Here is a 24,438-nt window from a genome sequence, read left to right on the forward strand (position 1 = left end):
TGTAAAGCAGAAAAGTGCACTACTACAAACAGAAAATACCCCAGTCTGTCTGCACAGCCTTGAAGGGCGTGGGGTAATTTACATAGGGCAGATAAAAGTAGAGCTTTGTCAGTGTTGATGGACAACTGAGTGTTTAATGTGGCTGTGCAGAGAATACATTTGCAGTGCATCCTTGATTTGTGAGACACTCCTGTGACGAGTTTATAAAACACATTTTTTGGAATTGTTTAAGGTCTAGAAAGGAAGCGGTCCTCAGTGGGGCAAGTGGTTAAAATAAACAGAGAACTGTCACTTCAGGTTGTCTGACTCTTTGATAGAAGGGTGACTAAAAGACAAAATAAAGAAAACTGCTTCTATGAATGTTTCCCGAGGAGGGGCCACAGAGACAGTATGCATTATCTGGTTTCATTAGCTTCTAAAAACAAAGGCTCCCAAAAAAGCACACAGAAACAGGCAAAGGTCACAATTTTACACTCAGGATTCGCTTTCTTTCCACACTTCTTAGAGGACTACCTCCTAATTCTTCAAGTTCAATTCAATTCAACAGGCAGATGGTTTGAAACTTGGACACAACGGGGTGTTCCAACAGGACAATGATGCCAAACACACATCAAAACAGATTTTTGGAATGGATAAAGCAGGCTAAAATGATGCTTCTGTAATGGTTTTCCCAAAGCTCCAAACTACTTAAAATTTGTGGACTATGCTTAAAAGGCAGGGCCAGGAAACCAACCAAATCAGATCAGATTCAGATTCAGAATCAGAAATAATTTATTAATCCCGAAGGAAATTATAGGTTACAGCATGCGCACTTACAAAGGAACCCTCTGACCAAACAACTTAAATGAACTTTTGCCAAGAAAAGTGCCCAAAAATCTCCAGCCAGAAGCTTGTTAGTGGCTAACAGAAGTGTCTGGTTGAGGTGCAACTTGATAAGGCACGCTTAACCAAATATTAGTCAGGACATTGTATGGATACATTTGAGCCTGCATGTATAATTTGGCCTGGTGTGAAAATCCAAAATAAAGTCAAATTTATATACTCTACTCTTTTTTATTTAAGTCAACAAAGATTTATACTATACAACTGTTACCCTCTATATAAGAGCCATTCAAAGAAATCATTAAGAGCCCCAAATTATCAGGACTATTCACCTATAGACTAAACGTTTGACCACTTTTGTAATATTCAGGTGAATGAAGGTGCATGAGAGGCAACAAAAGAAACTGAATAACAATAACAGTTTATTTGAGGAGCTAATTAAATCACATGCATCTAAGAGCTTACTAAATAATATCCTGAGTGATCTCAAGGGTACGCCACCCACTGACAGAAAAACACTCTGTTAAAAAGCTTGTCTGTAGCGCCACCATGTGGTTTTTTATTCACTAATGAACTCCTCAGGAGTTCATGCTGTGAGCTTTTGCTTGCAGTACAAGCGGCTGGTTACGACTTGTAGTGATGCAGAATGAGTGCATTCAAAGTAATTCCAGTAAATTTCAGCCTCGTGGTTTATATATTTTTTAAATGCACAAACATTGTGTAGCAATTACAGCTTTCATAGAGTGTTTCACACTTTGTGCCCATGGCCATCATCTATTTCTGTGGTCCCAGTTATCTGTGACAGTCTTCAGGAATGGTCCGGACTATATTACACCCTCTTCCCTCCCCCAGAAGCTGTGCTAAAGTAACAGCTGATGTCAGTCCTGCTTAAAGACACACACACATATGAACACACATGCACACAGACTACACTGGCTACTCGGTCAAAGAGAGCCAGCCAAAGGGGATAGGCTCCTGCACCTTCCTCTCCCTGCGACACATCAGCACTTGGCACAGAGGAGGCTCCATACCACGCTTCACAAATCCACAATCCAAGCCTTTAATCCCAAGTTACAGCAGACTTAAAAGGGGAGGGCAGTTATCTAACTCTCTCAGCACCCCCATGTGCCTGCTTGGATCATGGAGCTGCACTGCCTTCCTACTGATACCCCCACCACAGCCAGCTCCTGCTCCACGGATCCCCCGTACGACAACTGCCCACCTTTTGGCCAGCGAGAGAGAGCCAGGGAGAAGGAAATGGAGAGTGGAGTTGTGTGCCCTGCTGTAACCAGACTCCCAGGCCCCCAGAGCCCACTGCCTGGTCTGGCCCCAGCTGTGGCTGAGGTTCAGACAGTGGTCGGTGGGGGAAGAGGGCCTGGCATTTGGCCAGCTCACAGCTACTGCAACTGTAAAGAAGGCCTGGGAAGACAGGCCTGGGAAGCAGAGCTAAGCAGAGGCATAAACACAGCAAGAGGAGGAGACAGAGGAGAACAGGGGTGTAGCTGGGGAGTTCATGTGAACCAAAGCCCAAGCCCATCACAGAGTGAGGAGCACCGGAGCGCTCTGTCTCTGTATGATAATCTCCCTGATGCTGAAACATCAAACAGCCTCCAGGACTTTGACACAGAAACAAGCCTCCAGGAACACTTGCAGGAGCAGATGCACAAAGCTGTAGCATCCAAACAAATCCAGGGATCGATGGAGGACGACTGTGCGACTGAAAAGATGCTCAGTAAAAGATGTTCTAGCAACCAGGACCAGAAACCAGACCAAGATGAGGAGCATGAACCGGAGCTAGAGCTGGACTCAGGATCCTGTAGATTAACAGAAGGGGACCTGATGCAGCATCACCACCTCCCTACGTCGCTTCCTCAACATCTTACACAAAATTCCGCTCAGATGCGTCAAACCAAGTGTCACGACCCACCGCTGTGGCCGCCGGCTGATGTCAAAGCAGCCAAAACAGACATCGTCTCCCAGAGTGCCCCCTCCATTACCCCTGGCAGACCCCTCTGCCAGTGCTTTACGCAGCCTCCTCACCAGCCTGCAGCACCAGATAATGAAGCAGAGAGAGGAATATGAAGCACGGATAATCAGGTAACGTCAGCTTGGTTTTCTTTGTCCTACATTTTCTATTTATAAATCCCCAACAAAGATTAATTATGCCATGTGAAACAATATGAAGTGTCTTAAAATGTAACGTGGTGATGCTTTTGGCTTTAATATTAGCATACACTTACAGCTCAATGACTTTAAGAATTTTCCAGCCTGTGGTGTATTTTCAGTGAAGGGTAACACACTGTTCCCAGGCAAAGAAAGTGTGTACGTGTGTCCACTCAGCTGTGCTGGTGTGGTCCCTCAGTTGACTCCAAGCTTCACCCTACATCCTGTTTGGTTCACAGATCAGCGAGAGCCGATTCAATTTTGTCATAGTTTCCCACGGATCTCCTCATGATGTGCTATGATGGAAATGCTGCTTGTATACACACGAAACTGCATTTTGGATAACCAAAGTTGGGATTTGGGTTTTTTAATCTGGAAATGGATGTGCATCTATGTTTGTGGCAAAATACTGGCAAATTAAGAAGAAACCTGCTTTTTTGTTGCCATCTAGTTAGCCAGCAAAAAAAAAAGAAGCACAGCCCGTGTGCATGACATATAGACCAGCTCATGACAGTGGAAAGAGAGCTAATTTAAGGGGCCATGCTGCTGACCTAGACACAACACACACCTCATTTATTACTGATATAGATAGACCAACACTCAGAGTAAGGTAATGCATTGGTAGTAGTGGAGATGACAATCCTTTTAGCTCAATAAGGATGGTACGAAAAGTCACAAAAGACAGCTTTAACTCTGCACACGAAGCTTTTGAACTATCCGTTCAGACTTTCCAACGAGACAGTGCTGTGATTTACCCCCTTCTTGATTTCTTAGTTTTTTGCATATTAGTCACAGTTGCATGTTTCAGAGCATCAGACAAATTTTAATATTAGATGAAAATAACCAGGGTAAACACAAAATGCAGTTTTAAAATAACCATTTTATTAATTAAGGGGGGAAAAGCTATCCAAAATTGTGTAAAAAGAAAAAAGAAAGCTCAATTGCTCCCTAAACCTAATAACTGGTTGTGCCACCCTTTGGAGCAAGAACTGTAATTAAGCATTTGGAATAATTGGCAATGAGCCTTTCACTGTGGAGGACTCTGATCCACACCTCTTTGTAGAGTTGTTTTAATTCAGCCACACTGGAGGGTTTTCAGGCATGGACAGCCTGTTTGAAGCCATGCCAAAGCATCCGAGTTGGATTTAGAACTGGACTTTGACTAGGCCACTTCACTACCTTCATTCATTTTGGCTCATCATCATGCTGCATAACCCAAGTGTGAACGGATGGCCGGACATTCTCCTTCCGGATTTTCAGTAGTTACAGCAAGTCATCCAGATGCTGAAGCAGCAAAACAGCCCCAGACCATGACACTACCACCACCGTGTATGACTGTCGATATGACGTTCCTTTTATGAAATGCTGTCGTTTTTTTTTTTGCCAGATGTAACAGGATGCAAACCTTGCAGAAAGTTTAACTTTGCCTCATCAGTCCACAGAATATTTTCACAAATCATCAAGATGTTTTTTGTTTTGTTTTTGCAAATGTGAAACAAGCCTTTTTCTTTCTGATCACCAGTGGGTTTCTCCTTGGAACTCTAAAGTGGGTTTCTCCTTGGAACTCTACAATGGAGGCCATTTTTACCCAGTTTCTTTCTTATTGCTGAATCATGAACTCTGACTTTAACGGAGGCAGGTGATGCCTGTCGTTCTTTAGATGTCGCAGAGGTACTCTTGGAGTAACTTTGGTAGGTCAGCCATCACTGTTCCATGTTTTCTCCATTTGTGGATAAAGGCTCTCTCTGTTGTTCACTAGTCCCAAAGCCACAAAAACAGCTTTCTAATTCTGTCTTGCTGGGCTTTTTTTTTTTTTTTTTTTTAAATAAATGTGTTACTGTTTGAAACAAGTTAGCCTACTTCAGTTTGTCAGATTCTATTTAAGTGACTGCTTAGTTTAACACATATGGTAACAATGAGGCCTGGAGGTGCCTTGTGAAACTGAATTGGGCTTCCCAGAAAGTGTGGTTAATCATAGTTAATTCATGATTTAATAAGCTGGCAGTGTTACTTTTTCATACAAGGTCAAGTAGGTTTGGATAGTGTTTTTCCCCTTAAAGGAAATCATTTAAAAACTTATTTTCACTCGGGTTACCTTGGATATTAAAATGTGTGTACTTTTTCCACAGGACTGCAATGATGCTGTTGATATAAGGAACAATCCAGTAATCCATCCTGTCATTTTTAAATAAATTAAAAATAAATTTGTATCCTTTACCCTATTCTTATCCTTTTTAACTTTAATATTGCTTCTCTTTTCCTCCTCACGTCATCAGTCTGGAGCAGAGAAATGAAGAGCTACAGATGGAGGTAGTTCGTCTGAAAACAAACCTCGCACAGCAGCGGCACTGGTACCAGGTTGTGCAGGCGAAGATCGTGGAATCTGAACGGGCACGGGCTGCCGCGGAAGCACACAACACCACGATGCAGAGGGAGATGGAGCAGTTTTTCGACATCTTTGGAGAGCTCAACAACGAGGAAAAGAAAACAGAACACATTGTGCAGAGCTTTTGAGAAAGCTTATGATACGAGCAGTGAGTGCAAAGAGTAGGAAATAAATGCACAAGATGAGCTGGTCATTACACTCTAACGAGGGTCTTTTATCACTATGTCACTAATAAAGCAATGTACAGTCATTTCCTCATGAAGAATCTGAGAATTGCACAAAACAGCATCAAAGAAAGAAAAATATTCACTGATGTCCACTTTATTAGCTGAGTATGGGCAAAAGATGTTGGCCAAAAGGTAATATTGTGGTCATTGCAATCACAGAGGACATTTCTGAAAATAAAAGGAGGAACAAACCGAGATGTACAGTGTATACAATGGAGTATTTTCTTTTAAAAACATAGTAAACACATGAGATAACCTGAGCAACGTGATGCTCAGTCCTTATCTGCTAAGATTTGGAGAGTTGGATGGCCACTCCTCAGGTCATTTAAGGCATGACTGAAAGAATAAGGTCATGGTTGTGTACAACATAGTGCATAAGTTCTCGGTGACTCCATAGTGTCTTCTTTCTGCATGTCCATCACATGTGCAATCAGTTATGAAAAAAAAAGTAAAAAAAAAAAAAAAGAAGAACAAAGGGGGGGCGCAGTATCTGCACAGTCCATTTTCAAGGTTTATCTTTGACTTTCAATCTTCAGTTGAACTCAGGACGCCACAGTCTCACCCACGCTTAAACCACAGCATGTCTGCTTTCTCTCTAGGAACTTTTAAAAAAACCTGGACAGCTGGGTCAGATTATTCAAAGGAGAAAAATAAGGACGAGTGCTGCACAGCATGTTCTCATAAAACATACAACACACATTTAAGGCCAAAAAAACAACAACAAAAAACAAACCCTCGTAAAACTACAACAGCTCCCTAACTCTAAAAGCTTTCTGAACTAAGAACGGAAACGTACTGTGAGTGAAAGAATGCTCTTGAATGCATTTCTTTGTATAGCAAGAACTACAATTTCTTACAGGTGTGAAGCCTTCATGCAGGTTAAAACGTGTCGTCTGATTTCATGATTCATTGTGTAACTTTTCCAGCACTAATGGAATGGTTTAAAAAAAAAAAAAAAAAAAGAGAGAGAAAAAAAGACAAAAGGGAGCAGTCCACACGTTTGTCAATGAAACGTTTTGACAAGAGGCTTAATTCCCACGGGCGTCACTGTGGTTGTGTGCAACACTCTGCAAGAACACACAAAAATAAATACAAGTATCTTGTTTTGCCTCTTCCGGATGTACAGGATTACGATTTTTTTTTTTTGATGTACACACTTATAGTCAGTACCGTAAGTCAAATAAGGGTGATTGCAATATATATATAGATATAGATATATGTAGCTCCACAGACATGTTGAATTTCTTAACCAAACAAGCACATCCTATCTATTTGTAATGAAAGGGTCTACAGCCACTATGAGTGACATCTTTACATACAGTACATTGTATCGGGAAATAAACAGTAACACTGCAATCACAGCTTCCCCTCGCTGTCAGGGGGAAAAGCTTAAAACCAACATCACTCAAGCCAATTAATTATTCAATTAAAAACAAAAACACTGTGCAGAACGCACCGCTGTAGAGATCTGCAATACTTTTGATGAAACTTTTGATCAGTGTTTGATCATGATTGATGCCATCAGTTTATGGTAAGCTTTTGTTCTTTGTGGCGTAACATGCACTAGAGCAGGTCGCAGTGTGATGCTTGCCTGCCCCGATTTCATGACGATGACCTCTGGTCTCGAATTGCTAAAAAAATAAAACTTTTAAAATACAGGCGTACAAAAACAAACGACTCCCCCACCTACTACTGGCAAATCAATATGGATGCATACACCGCATATAGGCAGGTGATCAAGTAAAACAATGGAGAAAACAGAGAGCACAGGTATCTTTTACCTGCAGGCAGCAGTTCCAACGACAGAGCGGGTAACAAATTAGAAAAATAAACCTGTCCATTGAGACTAAAGAGAAAAACGAAAGACATAAAAGGGACAGAACAAGTGTATGTGGAGTTAAAAAACAAAGAAAAGAAAGGATGATGATGGCTGTTAAGCCCCTTTCAGACATGTACCCTCTCCTGACAGTGTCTGAACATGTTTGCTTCATGTATTCAAACCTGTGATGGCAAATCTCCTGGGTCAGACCTCGTAACAGTGACGTAACACTTCCAGCACGGCACAAGACTAAGAGCATGCAGGACATTAACGGTAACGCACACCAAAAGGTGTGCCGCGAACGCGTCTTTGTGAGTTGCTCAGCTCACAAGAGAACGCCCTAAACAATAAAATATGTGCATATTAACATTTTAGCTCATAAACTTGGTTTGCAATAAGATTAAAACATTCTTCATTTTCATTATTCCCACTCATGAAGAAAGAGATTTGTTTTGGAGCCTGTGTGGGAAGGTTTTTCTCAGCAGCGCACGCACGCACAGAGTACCCCTGTTTGAGAACAACTCGCTCAAGAATGTGTTTCCGCTTAACTAAAGGCAATGCTGACAGTATTCAGGCATGTCATGTTTGTTGGTTTGAATCCATGAAAACACTGATGTAAAACTGACCGATGTCTGAAAGATTGTGCTGTCACTTTAACAGATTGCTGACTTCACCAATGTTACATATTCCATGTCTGAAAAGGGCTACTGATGTTTGGAGAGTGAAAACTGGAGATGGCAGGCAGGCAGACAGGGAGAGATGTGTGGAAAATGTTCAGTGATTCTCGTCCAGAGGTCCTGTCAGTGTGTCGATGCTGCTGCTGTCTGTGTCTGAGGCCAGGGTTTGCTCTGTGGACATGGACGAGATATCGTTGGCTGAAGAGGACTGGGAGGCCGAACCTGACACCACATCTGACACATTACACACAAAAACAACAGACAGAACAGGAAATTTAGCTGCATATGGCAACAACATTTACACTTCCTAGTACATTGTTACTGGAACATCCACTCACAGCCGCTCTATTAGGTATACCTGTTAAACTGATAATGCAAATACCTAATCAGCCAATCGCATGACAGCAACTCAGTGCATTTAGGCATGCAGACATGCTCAAGACAACCTGCTGAAGTTCAAACGGAGAACCAGAATGGGAAAGAAAAATGATGTAAGTAACTTTGAATGTGGCATTGTCATTGGTGCCAGAGTAGTCTGAGTGTTTCAGAAACTACTGACCTACACAACCATCTCCAAGGTTTACAGAGAATGGTTTGAAAAATAGGAAATATCCAGCAAGCAGCAACCGAGGCTACAATTAACATGGGCTTACCACAGGTTTGAAAAATGTGACATTTAGATGGTAGGGTCAGAATTTGTCGTCGACAACATGAAAGCATCCTGCCTTGCATCAACAGGTCAGGCTACTACTGGTGATGTAATAGTCTGGAGCATATATTCTTGGCACACGTCGGGCACCTTAGTACCAATTAAGCATTATTTAAACATCACAGGCTACCTGAGGACTCTTGCTGACCATGTCCAGTGTATCCCTCTTATACTAGCTTCTTCTGCTAACAATCTCGAGCTGCTTTCTTGAACATGACAGCAAGTTCACTGCATTCAAACTGTCTACACAAATGGGCCAGATCGCAATCCAGGAGAGCATCTTCGGGATGTGGTGGAATGGGAGACTCGCATCATGGACATGCAGCCGACAAATCTGCAGGAACCGTGTGACGCTATCAAAGCAATATGGACCACAATTCCTGAGAAATGTTTCCAGCATCTTGTTGAATTTATGCAACGAACGATTAAGGACAGTTCTGAAGACAAAAAGGCAGTCCGACAACGTACCACCAAGGTATACCTAACAGAGTGCATGTGTCCACAATGGCACATTTAAGGATACCCGTCTTATGGCCCATGAGAATGCCAGCAGACTCCTTAGCTACAGTACGGCATTAAGACACTGTAGTTGTTTTAAGAGTATTGTACTGAAAGACAATATTTAGGGACAACTACTGTTTCCACTGCTGCATACTGACATATGTGTGTGTGAACAAAAAAAAACTAAAAAAAAATATATATACACCCACATACATGTACACACTGTTCTAGGACCCTTTTGCGCCTTGTGAACAGCAAAGTGAGTGTTTGTTTTGGTGAAGCTGTCAGTGTGAAGCATTTTCCCAAACAGTGACGTCCAGTGAGGCTGCAGCTTTGGGCTTATGCTAACAATTTTGGGCTGATAGAGGAAAACTTTGTACCTGAGCAATCTTCTTTCATTAGACCATTCTTGTTCCTCTCCTCCCAGTCAATCACCTCTTCATAAATAAGTTCTGTGAAGAAACAGAACAGGTTAATGGCTTTCAGTGGTGACCACACTCAAGCCTGCACGTTCAACACAAAAGCAACAGCAACAGCAGAACAGCAGTTGCCCGGTATGGTGCACTGCTGGTTTGCTTCTCTAGAGGTCAGTGTATCCCACCTTTCCACTGCTCAATAGTGTGCTCTCTCTCTTCCAACTGCTTGTCAGAAATCTGTGGAGGAGGCTGTGAAACAAAAGGAAATGTCACACACAGCCGCAGCACTGATGAAGTTTACCACAAATTGAGGGGAACTGCTTGCTCACCGCGTCGGCCTCTGCCGGGTCGTACCACACGTGAATGTAGGGGTGATTAAGAGCTTCTTCTACAGATATGCGGCACTCGGGATCAATGACTAGCATTTTGGAAAGCAAGTCCCGTGCTTGACTTGCTGTTATGACAACACAGGAAGGGCAGGATTACTATGGAAACAGGCTTACGACATCATTAAATTTAAGTATTCTGTTTGACAATTGAATATTGTCCCTGATGGTGTTTGGCCAACATGTCTGTCAATGTCAAGATTTGTTCCGTTTTATTTAATGATGTGACCTCTTAAACGACAACATTACACCTCAGAGTTTTACTAAATCTATGCAGTACAGGAATATCATTGGATACTAAAAATAACACTCTACATAAAGAGAGTATCAAAAATTCTTACTCTTCAATTTGTCATGTTCTGACTCGGAAGGGAAGGCCCAGTCTGGGAAAAGCTCAGCAAAGCTGACACCAGGATACTGTGGCTTGTTCATCACATAGTTCCTCACAGTCTCCATCAGTCGGTTCATAAACTCTAGACTGGGTGTGCCCAGAATCTCAATCACCTTATTCCACTGGTCGATGTCTAGAAAACACACTTGTTATGGAAATCTCCAGTAAATTGATGGGCCTGTGCACATGTAAGCAAGTGAAAAGAACAGATGAAAAGGTACAGAATAGATCCGACATGTACACTAAATAATTTTGTATGAAAGCTAGCAAAGGTAAGCCTTAATTCACCAAAGCATAGGAGAGATGAAAATTTTGACCTTACAGGATTACCAATTATTACCATTCACACTCAGATTAACAAGAATTTGTGCTCTAAAGAAATGTAAATGCATCAAATAGATGCTGAGTCATTTTACTGTCAAATAACTACAAAAGCAATGATTCATACTGAGAAGCTACAGATGTAACCACATCATGGCAACATATAAAAAGTCCCTAATCTGGGAACAATGGATATCTGTCCCAATCCATCAGGTGGATATTGGCCAATTTCAGTTTAGGTTAATTTAGCCACTCTGTTAAGTGAACAGAGCAGTATTACAATCTGAAAAACCATTTTAGCATGGCTAAAAATACAGATGTGCACGGTCTGTTGACTTACTTCTGCACAAGGCAATTACTTCAAAGGATGGGAAGCAATCTATCATCGACCCACACTTGTGCCCAGCATCCATTCTCAGCTAGTCGGGTGTGAATGCAAAGGGGAAGCTGGGAGCTAAGAGGCAGCTTACATATGTAACAAGAGAGATTAATATTTATTGAAGAGAAACGGGAATTAGAGCCTGACCTATAATGGATGTATTAGGAGTAAAAACTTCTCTAAATTATCAGTGGGTTGTGATCTGTAAAATAAATATTTCCTATCAGTGTATAATGAGTTAGACTCTGCAGAGAAAACACAAAACTTTAAGTTTAAACTCAGCCCGAGTGTTTTGTAAATCGTAAATTCAACAGCTGAGAAGATGCGAGTGTGCCGGGAGACCCACAAGACTAGAAATATTTGATAGAGTGTGAATGACGATGGAGGAGGAGGGACAACAACTGGCACAGAGACGATGAGAGCTGCGAAGGATACGATCAGTGCCCTGGAAGATGACGCTGCCCTTTACCATCTCTCCCATGATACACCCCACTGACCAGATGTCCACTGGGAACAGAAAACGCACAAGCACGCACAGATGCACACAAACACACACACATAACCACACAGAAGAGATATTAAATTAAAAGTGACCAGATAACATCAACTAGATAATACAATCCACACTGAATGTATAGTAACATAAAGTGACACACAGAATGATGAAAATCATGCTCTATGGATTCAAATTTGAATGAGAAACATTTAAAATGCGAAACACGAGCTCTCATCGGTTTTGGTGCATCTGCCAGCAGAGTCGCGGCCTGAGGCTTTCATCATAGCCATCTTCAGGCTTTTCTTTCTCTCGGAGTCAGTCTCAGCTTTCCACGCCTTTCTCCACAGCCTGGCTTATCAGTTTGCACAGCTGTTGCTCTCTCCCTCATTTTTCATGTGTGTAATTGCACGCACTTAGCAGGACAGGCTGTATTTCGTTTCTCTCTCTCACTCTCCAAGTCGACTGCTTGCTTGTCAGTGGTCGTCAGGGGCAAATACCCATCAGCTCCTCTTTTTCCCTGAAATTCAGCTTCACTAAAAATTAAAAGTTCTCTCTCTGAAAATATCTCCAGAGAATCTACTCCAAGTCCACTCAGCCATTACATAAATGTAAACTCTTGGCAGGTTTCACTCCTATATATATGATTGGTCTCACAGCTTAGCTACATTCTTTGAAGAGCAGTTCAAGGACTACTTCCATTTTGCAACCAACTGTTGTGTGAGACGAACAAGAAAGGATACAGTCCTTTCCAGGAAAGAGGACTTTGTGAGAAATCATTTCAGCCATTATGCAGCCAACTGACCACAGGTCCACTGCAGCAGAGTGGTGGTATAGTAAACATATTTGTTAACATCATGTTAATATATCAAGAGTCAAACTTACTATGATGAGTCAAAATCACCATTAATGTTTCCACTTTGTACATGAGAACCATTGCTAATATACACTCACCTTTCACTTTATTAGGCACACCTGTTCAACTGCTCACTAATGCAGATACCCAATCAGCCAGTCACATGACAGAAACTCAATTTAGTCATGCAGACATGCTCAAGATGACCTGCTGTAGATCATAGTGAGATTCAGAGTAGGAAAGAAAGTAGGGCTGGGTTTTGATTATTGATTTATCGATAAAAATCGATTGGATAACATGATATTGATTCATTAAAATCCTGAATCGATTTTTAAATAGAAATTTATTTTGCCCGAAATGCCAGAATCTCAGGTTAAACTTCACAAAATTTCTACAACCACCAAACAGCTAAAACAGTAAATGAGAGCAGGTACACGGATTCTGCACAAAGATGTAAAAACAAAACACAGACCCGGCGCATCCGAATCAGTGAGATGTCGCCTTTCTCACGCCGTCGGGGCTGAAAGCCGACTGATTTTGAAGCGTCGGCGGGCGCTTTAGGTTTACGTCCTTTTTGCGCTCGATTCTGAAGCTGCATCTTTTATCTCTCTCCAAACAATATTGACTGAACCAGCCACCAAAGATGATTCAAACTATGCTTCACATTTCGCTTCACATAAACATCGTCACAAATTTCCTCTTACTTTTGCTGTTTTGCTTCCACCACGATAAAAATCACACTTCATGTAGAGCTCTCTCTCTCCCTCTCTCTAAATCGATAATCAAAACCCACCCCTAGTTATTACCCACCAGTCTACAGTGTCAGTCGCTGTTTTGTTTTTTTTTTTTTTTTACTTACGACAAGAAAGCCTCATTTCTGCTGTTCAATACTGAACAAATTTAAACTTTTTAAAAAATTATGCAAAATGCTTAGCTGTGTCTCTAATCAAACCTCAGTAACTTTGCTCTGCTTCGTTTTTGATCTACTGCACAATATTTTTAAGGTCATCTGCTACAAAAACCCAGACCAGGAAAACCGCCTTCATGTTTTTCTGTGTTTTATCCTCAGTTACTTTGACACAAAGGAATCTGCTGTGATGCTTACACCTTTGATAAAGTCTCACAAGTGTCAGCTTTCTTTTTATATATATAAAAATATAGATATGTACTGATAAGTGATCAGAATTATAATATTTCTGACTGTCAAAATTTCCCCGATTCAAATCAAATGAATCGAATCGGATTGTGGATCGAATCGATTCGGGACCTTGTGAATCGGATTCGAATCGATCCTAGAAATCAGTGACGATAACCAGCCCTAGAAGAAATGCAATTTAAGCGACTCTGAAGGTGGCGTGGTTTTGGGGCTGCTGATCTGCTGGGAATTTCCCAGTTCTGAAGGTAGAAGGGAGACCAACCAAGTACCAGCAGGGTGCATCTAATAAAGTGTTCAGTGAGTGTTGTTGTTTGGGGTTTTTTTGGGAGCATTTGACCAGAAAGAAAAAAAACAATAATGAACAACATAAATTAATCATAAAGTTAAAAAAAAACTGGCTTTTCAAGAACATGAAGAACTCCAGGGAGCAGCTTGTATTGATAGTCCTGATGGGTTAAATGATTTTCGGACACGCTACATAAAGTCATTTTAAACAGATTATTAGAAAATAATTATTCTGAAAGAGAGCAGTGTTACATGTTGACCAAGTAGTGTTTAAAAGATTTTTTAAGGCTGGTGTTGGTTTGTACTCACCATTTTCCTTGTACTTCATGCCGAGAATGACCTCCGGGGCACGGTAATATCTGGTCACCACGTACGGGGTCATCATGAAATTAGTGCAGGCTGTCCTAGCTAAGCCAAAGTCCAAGATCTTTAGTGTGCAATCTGACTTAACCACAATGTTACTGGGCTTCAGATCCTGAAGGGGGGAAAAAAATTTGATAAATCTTTAGGAAAACAGGCACAATAATCTTAAAGTTGACAAGCAGATGGAAACGTAATACAACCATTTTAACCAAATTATAAAGTTAACTTTGGAAGAATTATCTAAATACAAAATGAATAATGTTATTTCAGAATCAAAGATATACTCATTGGCTAATGCTAAAATACACAAAACAAGCAAAAGTTTAAACAAATGCAAATTTTTTCATGTATTAATAAATATTAAAGAGCTGTCAGGTTAAAGACACAACATGGGAAACGTTACACTTTTAAGCGCTATTTAAGTATTAAGTTACTGTGTTTTCAGAGTGACTCTTTTAGCCAGCAACACATTTACTGCTTGCACTTACCCTGTGGATTATGCCAGCAGAGTGCAGGTGCCTGATTCCACAAAGGATCTGGTATAGCAGGTAGGACATCCTCTCGTGGTCTAGGTCCATATGGATCACCTGGCATAGGCTGGCATCCATTAGCTCCATCACCAGATACCTGAGAGGAGGGGAACAAGTGCAAACTGTGTTTGTGTGCTACTGTGCGAGAGCTACAAGTGCAAAGAAAAGAAACAAAATAACAGGAATTTTAAAAAAACAATCAGAAAGAAGACAAAATAAGAAAGCAGATAAAGGAAATGTGACAAAAGCAAAGCGTGAAAAATAGAAACCAGAGAGCGAATGAAAGCAACGCAGAGGATTAGAGAACGTTGGAAAGTAAATAAGAGGATGTTTGTTAAATGAAAAAAGACACAAAATACTTCAGCTTAAATCTTTGCATGTGAGAGAAAACCAAAGCAGCCAAAAAACACTTGAGTGCCACTCACAGATCCTGAAATTCCTCCAGGGACTTCTGAGGCGTGAATACATTGATCAGACGGATGATCTGCAAGCAGAGAGACAAGCCGTTACTCTACTCTGTCGCTCTCCTACCTACTGGTGAGGCCCAACTAAAGGCACAGCAGGGCTTCCTTTACCCCAAACCAGAAATGTTATATTTAGTCCAAGGAGATGACTTTAACTTAAATTTATATTACATATGTTCTGGCTACCTCTTAATATTAGAAATATTGTCCAACACACGAGAAGATGGAAATTATAAACTTTTTTCTGCCACACCTCGGTTTAACCTTTATCAAATGTTCAACACATTTTATTGCAGGTTGAAAAAGAAGATTTACATTTTTGTGGTTGACACATTTGAGCAGCACCAGCTCCCTGTAGGCGCGCTTAGCGTGGGTCTGGTTCTGAAAGGGCCGACACAGCTTTTTCACTGCCACTGGTATACTGAGGACCGTATCTAGAGCAGAGCTGCAACAGATTTCATTAAAGAAAAAAAAAGACAGAGACAAATGTTAGCAAAGAAGAAACTAAATGCATCCCAGAGAAAACAGCTTATTCAAAAATTCCTAGTTACACATTCAGTTTCATTCACATTTTAAAAATAGTAAAATTAAAAATATAATTTTTTAGATCACCTAAACCAGCGGTCCCCAATCCCCCAGGCCTCGGACCGGTACGTGAGTCGTTTGGTACCGGGCCGCGAGAGTTTAGGCTCAGGTGTGAAATGTATAGTTTTCAGGGTTTTTATCGGTTTTCAGCGTTATTTTGTTATCGTTTTTATCGTTTACTCTGTTTTCCTGGGTCTTTTTATGTGTGTTATGAATAAATTTTCTTTTTTCCGGTACCGGTACTAGTTTTATTTTGTTATATTTATCCGCGACACCTTAAAGGCTGGTCCATGAAAATATTGTCGGGCATAAACCGGTCCGTGGCGCAAAAAAGGTTGGGGACCGCTGACCTAAACCACAGCAGTTTAACTCTCAGTAAAATGTATTTATATAGCACTTTTCACAGACAGAAATCACAAAGTGCTTCACAATAAAACCTAAGAAAATAAAAGTATAACACAACAATGCAAATTAATAGAATACAACATAAAACAGTTGTGGGGTGCGTGTGAGGATAGATGACTCACGACTGCAGACCAAATCTACCCATGGGTTTGTACCCATAAAGCAACCTGAACCCGAACTGAATGGGGGCAGCGATTTACTGAAACATGTACAAAAACACATTTAAATACAGTATATGAGTGAAAGGGAGACTATATATAATTCCAACAAGTTTGAAAGTTAAAAATTGAGATGAACATCTTTAAACGTCTACACAGCCTGAGCTCTCTGAGTCACGTAGTCTTCAGGAATAGTTCTCCAGGCTTCTTTAAGTAGATTCAAAGCTGTTCTTTGGATGTCATTTTCCATTGACTCAACTAAGGAAATCTGAATAAATTGTGTTTCTGTCTAACAAAGTGCCTAAAGACACACATTATATTACATTGGTTCTTTGCTAATATGTCTGTTTTGTACACCTAACTTAAGGGATCAACACTGAATCATCCCATAAGATATGTATATGTAAAATATGTATTTTACCTGGTTAATGTGTGTGGCAGGGCATGCTCTGCAGCGCCGCTGCAGGGGAGGCGGACGCACCTGAGCGCCACCCGCAATCACGCCTCGCCGCCTTGACGTCTGTGCTGTCTGTGCTATCTGTGCTGTTGTGTTGGTATGTGTCGGGCTGTGAGCTGAAAAGCTACAACTGGCTGTATGTGTACAGCAACCGTGTGTGAAAAGTGGCCTATAAAGAGGTGCTGAAAAGCATGTTCATGCAAACATCGTCGGTTCTGCTGTGGTATGTTTACAATGGGACTTCTGCTCCTGAACCTCTGCGTACAGCGTCTCAAATCGGGGCTGTACGAAGTCACTTTCATCTTTATGGAGGACTTTAAGCTGTCATCTGTGAGGCGTGAGCGGTGTTTGTTTTTAACACAGTTCATGGTAGGGCTGCTCAATTAATCGAATTTTAATCTAAATTACTATCTGGGCTTTCAACGATCATTAGAAATGACTTGGCCGATTATTAACACCTCCCTCGTGCTTTACTCTTGCGCTGCTCCGTGTGGCAAATCGAGTGCACCTTTCTGCGTTTCGAAGACGCGTCACAACAATTAAGAGGACCCAAGGGAAGCTCGGAAAGCTAAGCAGAAGTTATTTGGAGAGGAAAGGATAATGGCTGCTGAAGAAAGAATGCCATTGGTTGAAAAGAGAGGTAAAACGACTTCAGTGGTGTGGAAACATTATGGGCTCGTGGAGTCAGACGTGGATCAAGTAGACATAGTGTGTAAACTTGCTACGGTGTCGTAGCTGCACCACAGAGCAACACTACAAATGTACCGCTCACAAAGTGACATACGATCAAACAATGAAGGAGCAGCAACTTTAGTTGCCATACCTCAATGTCAGTTTGATGCAATTGTGCATTGTGTGGCTGCACAGCTTGCCTTGATGTTTGGTTATTTGTATGCATAAATATTATGCAGTATTTTGAAGTTCACTAAAAATTAATGTTTACATTTTTCATTTAGTTTTTAATATTGCTAACATTTGCACTGTTATCAGTATTTGCACACTATTTTATATTATTTTTTGACAATCTTTAAAGCCATTATTCAACACATTGTTATTGTTAAATAAATATTATCAAATAATCGAGATCTCAATTTCAGTGAAAATAATCGTGATTATCATTTTTGCCATAATCGAGCAGCCCTAGTTCACGGTGGAGAATAGCTGCTGACATAATGTGGATCTGAAGATCCATAATTGGCCTACCTGGGGTTGAAAGTCTCGATAAATGCACGGCGTTTTGGCGGGTACACCGGCTTCCGCGAGTGTGACGCTTATTTTGAGCGATGAAAAAAATAATAGAATATAATTTTATCTCTATATTTCAATATCACAATAATCTTCCAATTTAGAACTACAAGTTAAAAAAGAACTAACATAAATAAAATACACTTCAGCTAAATACTTCCAGTTTATTTTCCCAAACCACGCAGAACCGCAGGTTGCCGACCCCTGGTGTGAGTGGTTTAACAAACAAAAAAACAAAACAAAAATACAAATCTTCTGAAAATGGTCAGGTACATGGACTGGCCTCAAAAAGCAGCCAATCTCCAAAGAAAACCTTTGAAGACCTTCAGAAAGCCTGGAGAAAGATTGCTCAAGAACAGAGCCAGAAAATCTGGCTCCTTGGAAACAAAACACAAAGAAATAATGGCTCAGGACTTTTGCACAGTACTCTGCAAGTCTGACATTCAGGGAAATGTATCTAATATTAAATTCAAGCTCTGTTTGATATAATCATGTAGCCAATAATGAATTAAGTCAAGGGTGCCAATATTTCTAATCAATAGCTCCAACAAATGTGAGATTTTCAGCTTGGAACAATGATATTGACATAACAGTACTTTTTCCAGCAACATTTACACTCATGATGGAAGCAAAAACACAGCTGACACTACTGATCACATTAACTGTGTCTCTATTTAAGAGTTGCTGCAAGCTGTGACACTTGATAATGAGCCAGCTTATCTAACACCTGACCCCAAAGGGGCTCAACCGATTCAGCAACAATCACTAACATGTGAATTATACTTCAGCGTCAGATCTACACCGTAACCCCATTTTAATCCTACGCCACAATATTCTACGTAACCTACACCTCCTGAGAAATGTAACTACGTGTTAACTTGAATGGTATGGAAGTTTATGGTGTAGGGACAAAAGGAGTTTTTGTTTACTATGCAAGTTAGAATGCAGATTTCCCAAAGCAGTCTAAAGTTTTAACCTGTGCCCATTTAATCAATCAAAGACTGAAAAAAAAACTTCTTTGTCTTACCAAACAATGCCTTGGGCGCCAGAGCCAATGGGCCGCAGCTGCTGGTAGCGCCTGAGTACAGTGAAGGTGGAGTCCACCACCTGAACACTGTAGAACTGCCCCTCCGCCTCACTCATCCTGCTGAACAGTCAGGACCACCAGCGCTGTCTGCAGGACAAAGGAAAACAAAACAGATGAATATCACCACGTTCTAATCTCATGTACGCTCTCCTCTGCTCTCCGTTTCAAAGTGTGTGAAAAGGGCTGGAGAGGAGCACACAGCACAGCTTAACAGATGAGAGACAGGCTCAGTTGAATGTAGCATTTCCCAAAAGGAAGGGTTGTTCTAAAACTAAAGATGAACTTGAGTGTTAGGGCCCAAAAAATATCTAATCCAAGATTAACTTTGACTTGATTTGCATGGAATTTTAAATGCTTTCATTGATTAATTGATAACCTTACGTTTCTCCAATATTTTTTATGATAACAGCAGCATAAGGCTGGAGCTAAAGGCTGAGCCTTTAATGTTTGGTGTGCTTGTTAAAACAGAGGAGAGAGAGAAAGCTAACAGCTTACAGTTCCCTCAGTAAACACGAACATACCAAGCACACTCACACAGGCAGCATTTAGCTTGAGTCTCTTCATTATTTCTTGAACTGCATCCAGCTTCACTACAAGTGTGCGTTCAGCTATCAGCACTGGATGAGCACATACGTGTTAATAAATTACACGATGCGTTTGAGTGTTTATAACAAAATATGAAAGTGTTTCTTGGCAATAGTTTATGTGCGCATGTGCATACATCTGTGGGCGAGAACACATAATCGTGTAGCTACGCAACACCAAGCAGTCACGGCTGTTTGTCATTCCTTCAGAAGACAGTCATCAGTTTAAAGCAGACCCATTTTTTTCCGCCTTTAGCGGGGAACAGCGAGACAAGCAATCACTGGATTTCGTGGTCACAGACACAAAGTGCTGACGAGAAAAATAAAGGATGTTTATGATCAAAAGGACCAGAAAAAAAAACCCTGTAAAGCTAAAGTCACTGCAATAAGCAAAGAGCTACATAAGGAATTAGAAAGAGAACTGCTGTCAGATATCAAAGTGTGTGTCTTTAGTTTAAATGTTCAACTGAAGACTGAAACATTTATTTAAAAATTAATCAAAAGAAAATCTAATGATTGTAGTTCATTCTCCAATAATCAAGAATTAGCGTGCAAATTATTTCAATTATACATTTACCTGAAGGTGATGCGTATTCTGAGTTTTATACAAGGAATACATTTCAAAATTAGCTGGAAGAAGGGGTCACACACCACTGTGCTGCATAACACTCAGTAAGTGCCACATTGTTGAATTAAGCTAGGCCATCAGTAAAAGATCACTGTCTGGAGATCAAACTAAGTTCCTTCAAAACCTATACATGCCTCAGCTGGGCCTTTTCCATGCCATGTAAAGCATAACAGCCACTGGTAATTGTTTCTTACTCTCAAACTAAAGGACACTTTTCAAACATGTCCTAAATAATCTCCACTGCACGTGTGTGTGTGTGGATTTTCATTGTTCGCTTCGCAGTTTTAACTTCCATTTTGAGATGAAGAAAGAAAGTTATGTGTAAATAATATTACTGGTTGGTATGCACTGGTATAGAGCTATATCAGCCAAACATTGTTATCGACAAATAAGGCGACATTTACTGATGGCACTGGTCCACGTCTCTGCTTGCCATTGTATATGATTGTTTATTTCCTACTGTGGTTTGTTATGACTTATTTGCCTGTTTGTAGGCCGGGGTTTTTGCCCATGAACAAACACTGGGAAAAAGCCTTCACGTGTAGGAGGTACCGATCTGCAACCTTGCCATTAGTCAGATGAAAAATGAATCCTTCTCAGTTACTTTCTTCCTCTGCCTGTCTCCTCTCTTTCAAACATAAATCCAGCTGGCTCTCTGACTACACCCAAAGGAAAAACTCCAAAGACCTTTACTTCCTTCATTCTTTTTGTTTTTCACAACTTCTTTGGCTTTGTCCTTTTCCTATTGTGCTACTAACATCCCCCTTCAATTGCCTCGTTCCTACGGCCTCCTCACAGATATCTCCAATGATGGTCCTGACAGATATATATTTTCATGACTGCTGTGACTGACACGCAAGCTGAGCTTTTCTGTTTACATACATGTAAAATGTAGGTACAGGCAAAACAGCATGCTAATACCAAAGCTGTACTGCACGTCTCAACAGCACAGATCTTAGGCCACAGGACACAAACACCTTCTGCTAAAAAAATACAGAAAAGACTATTTTAGCCTCACTGACAACAGCAACAATTTGAGATATTTATATTTTTTCATATAAGAGCTGGTGTGCAGCTTTTGCAACACACACATCAAGTTAAAGGATGCTCTGAGGAGACCATTACTCATAACCAAAACCACTGTAGCTTCATCAGTCACCTGGTGCCAGGTTAGTCACAACTATTGGGTCATTCTAAAGTCGATTCAGCACAAACACTGACAGGGAACAACTGTTTGATTAAAGCTACATACCGCTCAGAAAGCCAAACAGAAACATAGGCAGACACCTGCCACAGTTCTGGGCAGCAGGCTCTGAGGAATTTATTTAAAATCAAAAGGGAAATCGATCGTGTGGAAAAAAGTTCCCCAGAGATTCCTCAGCAACTGTGGGTACACTAAAAGGAAGAGACATCCCAGAACAAACTGCTTATGAATGATACCATTAATCATTACTAGCCAAGGTTAAGGGCGACACTGATGCAGCTGATCCTGTGAATGCAGATAAACTGCTAAAACACTTTATCAATCGCTACAGGGAAAACAAACAAAACACTGCTTTAGGTTGATGATTATTTTAAAAAGGATGATTAAACCATGTTAACCACAAAACTGCCTATTAATCTCAAAGCTTACAGGGAACACTGTCATCAACAGTGTCTCCATTTTTTCCCCTCAGACTGAATTAAAGGTAGACGTAGCTACTATGACATCACCCACTGGTTTGTGAAGTCCTGTTTTAACTCTTTTCCACATAAAGACGAGATTTAACGACCTCACCCGTACCCTTAATGGGGAGTTTCGATACCTCAGTATATATCAATAACCCTGATGACCTCACTAATGATGCAAACCCAGTCATTTTGTTCTATAAGCAGGCCTGAAATATGACAGAATCCGTTCAGAAAAGAGCTTCAAGGGTTACTCGTAGTAAGAGTGAAAGCCTCGAGCCGAGTGTTTTCGCCGTGTCATATCTGGTTGGTGTTTTGAAAAGAGATGTGACAAGCGAGGGGTGAGTCTGACAGTGACACCGCAGGCTCAATAAGCACACCGTGTGTGATCCTCCTTTCTGAAAATTAGAATACCCAAAATTTACTAAATGGAGTTTATGTTGTATCGAAGATATGAGCGACTGAGCTCATTATGTCATCAGGAAAGTGTTTACAGAGGTCAAGCCTGAGGTCTGTTTTCCCGTAAACTTCTGCAGAACCGGAAAACACTGGTATCGGGGCCCTTGTGGCCATTGTTCACACATTCTCACTTACACACAGTTATATATATTTACTCCCATAAATCAAGGCAGAATATAATCAACCAGTTGGGGAATATTACCTATTATACAAACCCTCCTGTGTATATTGGTCAACAGCGGAAAACACCAGCCCACGTAGCCGTTTGAAAAAAAAAGAAAAAAAGAAAAGGCTTAAGGTACTTCTCAGTTGGTTTCACTTTTCAGATCTGGAAGCCTTATTAATTTAATGTTTTAAACTCTGTTTTCTATGCAGCAATAGTTTATCAGAATCAGAATAGTATAGAATATCCAGTTTAGCTAGATGTTTTCTTAGTGCAAACAGTGTTACAGTTTTATGCCTGAGAAAATGTACTCAAATAAACTGTAAAGAATACAGTTATCTGGAATATGAATGAAAAGATGGGGGTTACGTACTCTTTCTCTTACCTGATGATACTTATTACACTAATCCATATTTATGCAATGGTATAATGATCAAAGAGTTGATGAGAGAAGTGACCTTCACACAAGCATCATGGACCTCAACCAAAGCTCATGGCTGTGACTGTTCAGTTCAGTCTAGTCCAGGCTTGGGGGTCTGACGTGGCCTAGACTTGGGAGTTAAGATGGGGAGTCAGTGAGCTGGCTATGAGATCATATTAACATGGCCTGAAGCCTCAGCATCTCGTCTCGATGTAGCAGAGTTACAAAACACAGCAGGGATGGGTAAAACTACACGGGAGTCTACTGCTGCTGAACTAGACACACCAAATTAGTCTTTGAGAGCAGTCTCCCGGGGAAGAAGAAGGATTCAAATTAAAACACAGCAAACTTGGACACACTCTGAACATCCATGTGATCCCACTAAAAAGTTCAGTGCGCACAAAGTGGCTGAATCACTGACGGGCTCGCCTTGCCAATGACATGCCAGAAAAACCTAGCTTGGGCTGTGAAAAAAAAATCCCCCTAGTTTTCATTGCATCTGCACCTGCGCTTGTGGTGACTGTGGTTAAGGTTCGTGAGCAGGCCTACACAAATGTCATTAATTTGGACTACATGTGTGTTTTCGAGGCTCTGTGGGTAAGGTATGCGCACTGACAGCTAGACGACGTGAATTTTTAGCATTTCATAGCGCCGCACGCCTGCTCTACAACACACACACACACACACACACACACACACACACACACACACACACAGTGAGGTATGAAGTCACCCGGGTATGACACACCGTGGCCGCAGCACTGTTGGCACTCGGTGCTTTAACACAGTCAGAAACCATCGGTTTACACAGCTAAAGTTACACCAGCATTAACGACATCTGACTTCCCAAAACCTCAGTAAAGGTACGAAGTTAGCAGGGCCTACACTACCATTGTTTTTCAATTCTGTGGGCAGCAATGCGGTAGTCAGGCTGAACTGTAAGCTCCGGCGGACTAGAGAACGGGCAGCAGGAGGCAGCTGCTGCGGCGAGACCTACCTTCTCCCTTCGCCTCTCCCAGGGCACTCCCATGCATCGAAAATATAGATAAAACACTCCCCGAGCTCCTCAGGCACAACCTGGGCTTGGAAAAGTTGAAAAGGACGGTCAGCCCGGCTGTCACGACTGACAGACCTTCCTTTAGTTCCTAGCTAACTCCAGCGGCAGCACGGACGGACGGGTGCGGAGGAAGGGAACGCCACAACAAGCAGAGACCCAGCACAAGCATGACGTCAT

General features: G+C 41.2%; 2 protein-coding genes across 3 annotated transcripts; one reads left to right on the forward strand and one right to left on the reverse strand.

The window, feature by feature from the left end:
- The first annotated feature begins 1,628 nt into the window (after positions 1-1,628).
- Positions 1,629-6,090, forward strand: LOC120723818. Its single transcript, XM_040015561.1, has 2 exons — positions 1,629-2,919; positions 5,262-6,090. The coding sequence occupies exon 1, from the start codon at positions 1,963-1,965 to the stop codon at positions 2,902-2,904; it is 942 nt and encodes a 313-aa protein (XP_039871495.1). The 5' UTR covers positions 1,629-1,962; the 3' UTR covers positions 2,905-2,919; positions 5,262-6,090.
- On the reverse strand, positions 5,677-24,409 carry mapk9 (mitogen-activated protein kinase 9). Of its 2 annotated transcripts, none has more exons than XM_040015560.1 (12): positions 24,202-24,409; positions 19,222-19,368; positions 15,660-15,789; positions 15,306-15,364; positions 14,839-14,977; positions 14,297-14,462; positions 12,434-12,505; positions 10,448-10,630; positions 10,050-10,174; positions 9,906-9,969; positions 9,685-9,756; positions 5,677-8,328 (listed from the first exon to the last, which is right to left on the reverse strand). In XM_040015560.1, exons 2-12 carry the CDS (start codon positions 19,335-19,337, stop codon positions 8,192-8,194), a joined length of 1,263 nt encoding a protein of 420 aa, XP_039871494.1. In that variant the 5' UTR covers positions 19,338-19,368; positions 24,202-24,409; the 3' UTR covers positions 5,677-8,191. The 2 variants fall into 2 exon arrangements, with proteins under 2 accessions (XP_039871494.1, XP_039871493.1); XM_040015559.1 differs by lacking the exon at positions 12,434-12,505 and adding an exon at positions 11,633-11,704 and having other exon boundaries at positions 24,202-24,407.
- Between the last annotated feature and the right edge of the window lie 29 nt (positions 24,410-24,438).

This window comes from Simochromis diagramma, unplaced genomic scaffold (assembly GCF_900408965.1).
Source record: "Simochromis diagramma unplaced genomic scaffold, fSimDia1.1 OVJJ01000685.1, whole genome shotgun sequence".
Lineage (NCBI taxonomy): Eukaryota > Metazoa > Chordata > Actinopteri > Cichliformes > Cichlidae > Simochromis > Simochromis diagramma.